Genomic DNA, 10607 nt, shown 5'->3' on the forward strand with positions numbered 1-10607 from the left:
TGGTGTATATGTGGAAATAAGCGCGTAATAAAAAAGTATATATAGTATAAAGGATGTGCGAATGTGTACTTATGGATGATTCGTTGTGTAGAGTAGAGGGTTGTAGGTAGCTTCACCCCTGTCCACTAGCCTGGCAGTTCCTAGCCACCTTTCCCGGTTGTTAACATCGAACGTTCGGGACACCCTCATCCTTCTCTGCAACCATGCCGCGACTTCCTTAAAGGTGTTTGATTGAGTTTATCGAGTGGAACGGCACACACACACACACACACACACCCCTCCAGCAGTATTCACTGGAATGTTTGGGGTCGTCGACAGCGTTAATTCCACACATGGATATCTATATCGATAGCAGGTCACTAAACTCGGGTCTAACTCCGATCGATTGGCATGGGAGAGTATATGCGCCTTGCTGGCGGGATTTACGTCCCACGCTTTGTCAAGAATGAACCTGGAATTTTGCAGGGACACAAACTGCGCCTTAGCATATGTGATGTATACTGATATGTGTATGTATATGCATCAGGTGTTGTAGTGCCTACAAGCAACAAGTGTTGTTACTTTCCATCTTTAAATTGACGTCCGTACAATTGTCGTATGCCCACGTGCGGCTTCCTCCACACCTACCCGTCCCATGCATCCGTGCACCGACGTTAAGTATCTTTCTTACCGCGCAGTTCTTAATCAAAATCATGACGAACAAGCGCCAGCAGATGGATTGAGAGCCCTGTCAACCAAGCAAGGTTATTATGCAACACTGTACAACACACTTATTATACGTTATGTACGTATGTATGTGTGGGGCAGGGGGGTCATATCTTCACCCTGCGGCCGCTACCCGGCAGAACCTGCCTTCCCCGGTATTTCGGGGCACCTTCATCCTCTCACCCTAGTCAACTTCTCAGTGGATCGCTCAGGTTCCGCACCCACCACCGGCATCCAACGGAATCTGCCGGATCTACGTGTGAGCAGTGAGCTAAATCGATTTGCCCTGCTGTTATAAACATAAGAGTGCTGGCTGTGTTGCGTCGTAGATTTGTGGATCGTTAGTCTCGGGTCTCTGGTCGTGAGTTCACAAAGGAAACGTACGGAAGAGCGGCGGGTCGGTTTTTCCGATGTTATATACAGTGCTCGTGGAAGGGTTGGGAAGAGTGTGGCAACTCGTCTTACACCGTTCGCCAGTTTATCCGTTCACTTTCTCTGTCTATATCCTTGTCCGTCTGTTTGTGTACCAGCTTATCTGTCTGCTTCGGCTCGTCCGTCTGTCTGTCTGCGTGCCCATCCGTTCTGTATAGCATGCGTACATGCATGCAATCTGTGCCGCGGCTGCTCCTTGGGTCCGTCCTTCCCCTTCCAATCAGCCGCTCAGGCTGTACAGTCAGGTTAGCAGGTAGGTCGTGCTGGATGCGTGGACGATGCTCCTTGGAGAGGAGGAATGCAGCAAGGGTGAAATGTTCGCATCCTCGGGTAACCCTCGGTCATCGACCGAACGCATCTACCAAGTGTAACTTGACCCCCTGCCCGCATCTCCCTGTCGTGACCCAACCCTAAGACACGAGACTGCCTGATAGTACCTGGTCAATGCCCTGTACGTAGGTATGCAGTACCCTTACCTTGATACTGTTGATGTGCTGAAACCAGGGCACCGCGGCAAGCGCACCAGTTTGGAAGGAAGGTGAATGATCGGCTAGACCGCATTACAGAAGAGGATTGCCGGTGGCAAGAGCTGAATTGCTGTGGCTTCCACCGTGGCTGTGTCCTAGCAAGCGAAGCAACATTGCTGTAAGATCTCTGATGCCGCGTAAAGTGTGCTTTATTATCAGCTGCGTAAGTGCATGGATCGCCACTATCGAGAACTCATTTTTTCTCCTGGTTGTCGTGCCGTACAGTACAATTTGAAAGTATCAAGAAGCTCAGCGAAAACGTCGACGCATCAACTTTGAATATTACCTTTAATACGAACGCTGACCTGTGTTACTGTGAAGGGATTTTTTAAAATGCAAAAGCATAAGAAAACTCATCTTTGTACCACGCTTTTGTTATGCGAGCACTTTAGGGTACACTCATAGTAACAGCTGTGTCGAGCCACTTGGAAAAATGTTAGGTTTGACAGCTTCAGTCATAGGAATACTTGTTGCGTCCCTTGCGTCCGAGGCGGCGACGACTTCTATCAAAACGACCCCTGCAAGGTCTTCGGAGGCGTACGCGACACTTGTTTATGGAGAAGACTTCGTCCTAGCTGCCCGGGTGCTTGGGCAATCTCTAAGGGAATCTGGCACGACACGGTACGTTGCCCCTGCGAAATTGCGCGGGCTACAGAGACAGCTGCGCCTCGGCATTATAGCGACAGCGCGATTCAGTTGCGGATATCTATTGAAGGACGTGTGCAGCCTTAGGTTCAAGTCTAGCGCGCCACGCTAGTCTAAGGGCGGCAGAGGCGTTCGCCGTTATGTGTTCGGTATGGCCACAACGACCAGCCTCTCGCAGCGTGCCATGCCGTAACCGGCCAGGAGCTTTACATCATGGAATAAAGACTCGAGGGGATGGTTGCCGAGCGCAGCCTATCGTCCTACTACACCGCCTCAAATTTCACCTCTCCCACATACCACGCTCCTCACATCTCTGAACCAAACACTCCAGACCCGCATACACATCGCAGTGACGCACAGGCTCTTTTCCACCGTCTCTGTCTCCAGCGCCCGAACTCTGTCGAGGACTTCCGCCAGTTGCATCTATGTTATGCCTCTCCTTCGGCCCCCAAAGCTCAAACCACAAATTTCCCGTGCCCTCTCCTTCCCTAAGCCCCCCCTTCTCCCCGCCTGCCTTACCGCAGTGATATGGTGGCGCTGACCACGGGCTCCCTGAAGGCCAGCTCTGAGCTCACCCTGGCGGCTGATGGCTGGCGGGTGGTGCATGTGGCCCCCGTCAAGAACCCGGGGACAGGGCCGCAACCCACGGGCTTCCCGCCGAGGTTCGCGTACGTGTACACCAAGCTGTACATATTTCAGATGACCGAATACAAGAAAAGTGGGTGATGGGGTCCCTGTGGGTGATGGGGTCCCTGTGGGTGATGGGGGGCTTTGCAGAGCGATTGCTCGTATGTGAAGAGCGTGGGGGGAGGAAAGCGGGAATGGAGGGCGCGGGTTGGAGATGGTGGGGAGGGGGCGAATGCAGCATGGCTGGGGGACGCGGGGATGCGGTTCCACTCGCGCATCCCACCTGGCGCGTTTGCCCACCTGGGAAAAAGGAGGTTGGCCCGGTCCGACGTGTCTTCGTGTGTGCATGTGTGTTTGTGTCTTGTGTGTCTAAAACCCCATCTCCGTCCCTGCATTCACTTGTACCTCCGCGCCCCGCAAGTCGGTAGCTTTCTTAGTCCGTATTGCCCCATTTGGTAAGGTCACCTCATCCCTCCGACTCGCCCCAATGTGTTTATGGCCGCCGACGCGGTTCCAGTCCTTCTTACACACCCGCAGCTCCCCTACCCCCTGCCCCTCCTGCCTTCCTTCCTCGATCCCCACCCCTCCTGCCATCCTTCCTCATCCTTCCTCGATCCCCAACCCCCTTTCTCGTCACAGTCGTGTTCTTGGATGCTGATGTGCTGGTGATTCGCAACATGGACGTCATATTCAAGTGTCCGGGCTTCTGTGCCGCCCTGCGGCACAGCGAGCGATTCAACACGGGCGTCATGAGCCTGGTGCCTTCCCTGGAGATGTACGATGACATGATGGCAAAGATGCGGAGCATGCCGTCGTACACAGGGTACGAATGTCTGTTGGGAATATGTACAGAAGTGTACGAACGTTCTGGAAAGGGATGTGTGGGTGAACCCGGTCAGCGGCATTTCACACAATACGATACAGAGGAAAGAGAGAGGAGGGTTGTGGTTGGGGGGAGGGTACTCGCGGAAAGGAATGAGTGTGTGATATTGGGCGTGCGAAGGGGAGGAGGAGAAAGAGGAAGGGGTGGGGAGGTGGAAGCTGGCCAGAAGCACTCTTGGAGAAAGGTGCCCGGTGCCCGGGGGAAAGGGGTAGAAACGCAGGAAGGGCGGGAGGGAGAGAAAGCGAGTAACACGGACGGGGATAGGTGACAGGAAGGCCCCATGTGCTCTGGCGATGTCGCACGGGGAATGTTGAAGCAGAAAACGAGCATTTTCATTTCATTTCCAATCCCTCAGACTAATCCCCCAATCCAACCCAACTCGTCCCATCCCTTTTCCCCCGCTCCCTCCCTCCTACCTCACCACCACCACCACCACCCGCGCCTCAGAGGGGATCAAGGCTTCCTCAATTCTTACTTTCCGAGCTTCGCACACTCGCCTCTATTCGACCCCGAGACGCCGTACACACCCGACCAGTACAAAGTACGTTCCGTCAATGTACGTCAGTTGGTCATGGTTGTGCTGTAGCCAATGAAGGATGCTGTTGCAGAGACGGTTGCATTCATGTTAAACGAATACTGTTGCTGTGGTGTCGGTTGTGGTTTATGAGGTCCCGTGGTCCAAATATATTATATGATATTGCACTTCCCCGGGGATAGCCACTGGATAGCCACTGCAGCGGCAACCTTTCCTGGTGCACTTTCTCGCCTTGTGGGACCTGGGGGCGCTGTGTAGGGGCTCTACCACAGATTGACGGTCGTGCCTCCCTGAAAAATACTTCCCGGGGTTTTCGTCCTTTACTATTTAAGATTATAATACATATATATACATATATATTAATCATATTATGTTTTTACGTTACTGTTGCTTCCCTCCCCTCACTAATTGTATTCCTGCCTACCATGGCCACCGCCATCACGGCACCTCCTCACGCCCCCAGCACATGTATCCCGCAATAGCTGTCGCAATTTCAGACTCCTCTCCTAGCCAACAACCTCCCTTCATATCGGCATAGCAACACATTGAAGAAGCCCTGAAAACGCTGGTAAACATGATGGGGCTATGTACGACGCGGTGCATGAAGGATTTTAGCATGGTTACATGGTGTGACATGTGGCAAGTGACGCACACCGGCGATACACGATATGATGTGGTGTGATGTGATGTGATGAATGATGCCCCATACCAGGCGGCTGCCGACATGGATTCCAAGTCAGCACTACAGCCGGTACAGCAGCAGCAGCAGCAGGTCAGGCTTCTGCTGCTACTGCCGCTCCCTCTAATTCCCGCCGCAACGTCTTTGCTTCCCATCTGTCTCTCACAAGCACCCCACCCTCCCTTCTTCTGCTCGCTCCCGTCCCTTTCTGGCACCATCCACGACTGGATGTGGAATGTTTCACCGCGCATACACACATGCATACATACATATACTGCGCATCATCAGTACATGCGGCTTCCCACCACCTTCAACGCGGACATCGGTCTCTACGTGGTGGGCAGCAACCGCTGGATGCTGCCGCGGTCCTCCTTGTACGTCATACACTACACGCTGGGCCCCTTTAAGCCCTGGGTGTGGTGGTCGGGGTGGCTGGTGCGGGAGAACCCCGCATGGCAGGTGTGTGTGTATCTGTATGTATGTGCGTGTGTGTGTTCCGAAGGGGCGGCGTGTGTTTCTCGTGTGTTTTTGAGCTGGAAGAAGCAAGAACTGGAAATAGGGCACTCAGGGGTGGATGTACCGAAAGAAATAGCAGTAAGTCTGTGTGCATCTGTATGTGTGTGTGTGTGTGCTATGGGGCTGGTGGGAGGCCGCAGGAGTGGTTGAGTGCAGTTTGGCGATAGGCGGCTAGAATGAGGGGTGGTGTGGGACAGGGAAGAGCTGGCGGCTGAGGAAGTACAGCAACAGGGCTAGATGTGCACAGGCAGTTGGGTGGTGGCGTTGGTGGTTGGGTACGGCAGGGGCCTCGCGTGAGTGACGCGAGGGCAGCACACCCGTTGATGCTCTGCCAGATGCTCTGGGAGCAAGTTTGTGTTACGGCGGTTTACAGATGGGGGGTTGGATCCCTTCACGGTGCGGGGAGAGGGGGAGAGTGGAGGAGGAGCGGTGTGGGTTCGGCTGGATTCGCCAGGTTGTTTGCGCGGGGGTCTGCGCGGTGTTCAAAAGACCAAGAAAAGCCTTCGGGACGAGACCTCATCCTCACCTGAACATCACCTCTCACTCACCCAGCTGCGTTCACTTACTTACCCAACCAACCGCAACAGCCCCAACCTAATAATACAACCCAACATAACCCGATTTAACACAATAACACAACCCATTTCAACACAACCCCCGCCTAACACCACCACCAGGCCTACCGCAACCGGCTGCGAGCTGACTCGCGGGGCCTGAGCGGCGGCCGCACCCACCGACAGCTCTTTGCGGAGAGATGGATGGTGTTGCTGCCCTGGGCCGTCGTCCTCACCGCAATCTGCATCCACTGGTCGGTCCTAGCACCCGCCCTCCTGCATGCGGCAACCACTGCGCTGCCAGCAGTGTCGCATTTGGTGGTGCGATGCCGCCGCACCTCCGGCGGGCCCGGCTGCGGCGGCGGTGGGTGCGGCGGCGGCGGATCGGCCGTGGCGACGGGGGCGGGGGTAGGGGCGCTGTCACTCGGCGGTGCCGGGACCGACACTGTACTGCGGATGTTGGGGAGCAGCGCCGCTGGCGGCGGCGGAGGTTGCGGTGGCGGCGGGGGTTGCGGCGGCGGCGGCGGTGGCGCAGCTGGCGGGGGCATGGAGGTGTTCCCCAAGTATTTTATGGCGGGATCGCTGGCGGCGGGTTACGGCTGTGTCTTAGTAGCCGTGATCACGACAATCCTTATAGTGCCATCGGAGGTGGGTGCGGGTTGGCGGCTGGATGCGTGCAGCTGGGGGCCTAGACCCTGGTAAGGTGATTTTGCTGGATAGGTAGGTAGGCAAGTGTAAGTGGCAGTTGGGCGGTAGCAGGTGTGTTTTGGGGTTTCGGAGCTGTGAGGGGTTGTGCACTTGGCGCAAGCTAACCTGGGTTCATACAGAGATGAAGCGGACGAAGGGGAGGGAGCAACTGGAGGAGGATAGGAGAGAAGGAGGTTGGGGAGCTATCGGGGGATATCGTCGGTGGCCTCTGGTGGATATTCCGGTGGATGTGATGAACAGGGGGCCCCGCTTCATGCGTCTGTGGACTCCGTGGTCGTATTGCGCATGCGTACAAACATACATACATACATGCATACGCAAGACGCAGGAGTGCACACGTGGTTCAGAAGCACACATGCCATACACGTGCAAACCACGTCGGCTTTTATAAGCATCGGCGGCACACAGGAACATACAGACATGCAAACCTGTACGTCCGGACAAGCAAGTACGACACACCCGTGCTTGCAACTGTCCAACCCACACCCTCATACACCTGCACACACACACACACACACACACACAGGACCTTCACCCCCTTACCGCTCCATAGCCCCTGTAATCGTGTGGGCCTCCGCCCACAATACACACACAGTCTGCAGCTACCCTTCATCCCGGCCGTCGTACACACTCCTCCCCCTCCCCCAACTCCTCCCCCGCCCCCCACACACGCACATCGCGCAGGTAGAACCAGTGTACGGCTGGATCCTGAGTTACGAGTGGGGTTTCATGCTTTTGGGCCTTACGTACGGCAGTTACTTGCGCACGTGCTACCGGTGGGGCCGTCGTGCGGGGCACATCGCCGCATTGCAGGTGCCCAAGGTGGGATGGGCGGCGTGGGGGAAAGGGGTCGGGTGCAAAAGTTCAAGGTATTACCGTCCAAAGAATTGATTGGGCTAGCGGGTGGATTGGACAATGGGGTGAATCCGCCCTGGAAAGTTTCTGAACGGCTGAAGTCAAGAGTTGGGGCTGTTAAGGAGGTTCAGTTAGTAGACGCGCTTGAAGTGGATTTAGGTGGTGTACCGGTATACTGTACTTCGTAACCTCTTTGGACAAGATAAGGCTCCCTCAACGGCTTCCACCCCTCAACGTCGTCCACTGCAACTCCCGGCACTTCCCACCACGTTGCCTCTCCACCAATCCGCATCTGATACCATCCCCCCTTCACATAACCGAACCCCGCCCAGCCCCTCACAATCCCTCTGTCAGGCACATACACAACACACCAAACACGCCTGGACATATCGACCAGTTCTCTCCCCCCATCCAGTTCTGCTTCTCTTTCCTTGACAGCAGCTTCACTCGCTCGTGGTTCGTCTTTTCCCCCCATCTTTTCCCCCCATCTTTTCCCCCCATCCCTCCTCACTTTCCCCCTCCCTTCGACCCCCCGCAACATACATACATACATACATGCAGCTCCACAGCGCTCCTCCCCTGCCGCTTCTGGAGACCGCCGCCTCTGCCGCCTTCCTCGTCGTGTCCCTCCTGCTGGCCCCCTGGCTGGGGGAGCTGCTGGGCATCACCTCCTTCGCTGGGACCATCGTGGCCACTGTGTTCATCGGGTTGGGGGTGATTGTGGTGAGCACAGTGCAGTTCGTGTTCCTGCCGACGCAGTGGTACCTGGCGGGACGGCTGGCGGGCAGCGGGCCGCGAGCGGCGTGACGTGGGAAAAAGGTGTGGAGAGGGAGAGAGAATTAAAGAGAGAAGAAAACTTAAAAAAAAGAGCTGGGGAGGGGGCATGCGGCGGGTCGGGAGGGGATGGTGACACCACTTTAGGCTTTGGAATTGGTGGTGGTGGTGGTGGTGGTGGTACAGGATTGGGGCTCTGGTGGATGGGATAGCAGCAGGGGGTGCATAGGAGAGTGTTTGATTTATTCATTAGTTGAGTGGGGGGGCATTGTGGGGAGGGGAGGAACATTAGCCGATGGGCCAAGGTGGTGTGGGGGTTTGGTGGGGCCGGAGGGCGGTGGACGGTGTTCAGGGAGGCGGGGGCGGAGGTTATTGTTAGTGTGAAGTACATACAAGACCACCGAACCAGTACTAAGCTACATTCAGGAAACAGGTCCAACGCGGATGGGGGCGGGACTTTAGATGCTAGGATAGGGAGGAGCAGACTCTGTGGTACTTTCTAGAAAGAGCGGAATGTGGAGGTCCGTTGGCGATATCATTGTTGTGTGTTGGGTAGATTTGGGGAAGTGCAATGGTGGGGTTGGAGAGGTGGTGTTTGAGCTGTTTCTTAAGATTGTTTGTGTGTGTGTGTATGTGTTGAACTGAGCCGTAAAGATGGAACATGTGATAAGTTGCGACGGTGGTGGTAAGGTGGCGAGAGGAAGCCATGATGATGGTAACATGCCGACCAGCGCTATGGCGCGTGCGTGTAGGGTGTGTTCTCTTAAGTATGTAACTGAGCCGCGAATTTAAGTCTGAGGTGGCAGGCAGGACAGCGTGTGTGTTTTGATGTACTTCTGTACGTATGTGCCTCAGCTTCACTGAACCCCGCTCTCGTCGACTAGCACAGCGGGTAGTGAATGGACAACATTAACAGCATCAGGGCCAAGAGTCGTGAGTATTCCCCCTCCCGCACTCGTCTCCCTTCATCAAAAGACGCCCTCTCCGCCCTACGCCCTCTCCCTGTTGGGGGAAAGCCGTGCGGGTGGTTACAAGCGGGGTTAGGGTAGGGCACTGGCCCACGCGCCCCAGCACCCTGCTTCAAGCTCACCCTTGACAGCACATACACATACGCGCCAGCAGCAGCCCCATCGCCCGGTCTCCAAACGCCTTCACCCCCGGGCTGGCGTCGGTTCAGCAACCCGTCCCCTCCCCGGTCTGGGACCCAGCCTGCCCTTGCGGGGCCGCCCTGCCCTGCGGCGTCACGCGCGGGCTAACTCCTGGGACCCCTTCTATTTCATGGAACAGCGGGGCATCACAGCTACAGCAGCGGGGAAAGCCATAACTCTCACTGTCACAGCAGCAGTCACGTTCCTCGCCTTGTCGGTGTCGGGCATTGCTCAATGACGTGAAGCGGTGTGTGTGCTTGTGTTTGTTACATACCGATCCGGGCCTGGTGGCAGTGGCCACGTCCACCTAACTGTATACCCCAACGGGAACGACCGCCGAAGCACTCTCCTCCTTCTGGGGGGAGGAGAGGGGCGTGAAGGGCAAAGCCTCCCACGCAGCCATGACCCATTCCAGCGCCTGGGCGTTGTCAGCCGCGCCATCCCCCTTTTTCACCCTCAATTACCATGGCGGCTACCGTTGCTGTGGCGCAGTGTCGGGACGTACGGTAGCGCAGCCCCTACTTCCCCCTACGCCCCAGGCCCGGGCGGCGGTTCAAGCTGTCTGGGTCTGCCTCGCCGGTATTGGGGAGCAACGGGTTACCCCACAACGCGGTTGCCCAGGGGGGTGGTCTCGGTATCCCGGAGCGGTGGTAGGTGTCCCAGGGCGCCCACAATCCGGCTGATATCCGTGGGTAGATCGCTTCCGCCGAGTCGGGGCCCGGCTTGGCTGGCGGTCGTCAAGGCCCACGGTTGGAAGGCGGGGTCGGTGAGCAGCATATAGGCAGAGAGCGTCCGGACCCAGGGATGGAGACCACCTTCTGCCCTCCCGTCCCCCCGGTACCGCCCGCGGTTCCTGCAGCTCCACCCCCTCCCTGACCCACATGGCGCGTTAGATAGCCTGAGGGCAGCTATGATGAAGCGCACGGCCCATACCGAATGCCGAGCCTGGATGTGCTGCCGAAGGAGCAGCAGGCCAAAGCTCGGTGCACCGTGCACGCAGTGGCCTGTCGGACAGGTCG

At 56.5% G+C, this 10607-nt stretch overlaps 1 protein-coding gene across 1 annotated transcript; it reads left to right on the forward strand.

The window, feature by feature from the left end:
• Window positions 1-2097: 2097 nt before the first annotated feature.
• Window positions 2098-9230, forward strand: VOLCADRAFT_106550 (uncharacterized protein; the record flags this gene model as incomplete). Its single annotated transcript, XM_002954775.1, has 9 exons — window positions 2098-2285; window positions 2834-3027; window positions 3576-3759; window positions 4267-4360; window positions 5067-5126; window positions 5322-5492; window positions 6227-6751; window positions 7496-7633; window positions 8228-9230. 9 exons carry the CDS (start codon window positions 2098-2100, stop codon window positions 8471-8473), a joined length of 1800 nt encoding a protein of 599 aa, XP_002954821.1. The 3' UTR covers window positions 8474-9230.
• Between the last annotated feature and the right edge of the window lie 1377 nt (window positions 9231-10607).

Source organism: Volvox carteri (genome assembly GCF_000143455.1).
Source record: "Volvox carteri f. nagariensis unplaced genomic scaffold VOLCAscaffold_46, whole genome shotgun sequence".
NCBI classification, from domain to species: domain Eukaryota; kingdom Viridiplantae; phylum Chlorophyta; class Chlorophyceae; order Chlamydomonadales; family Volvocaceae; genus Volvox; species Volvox carteri.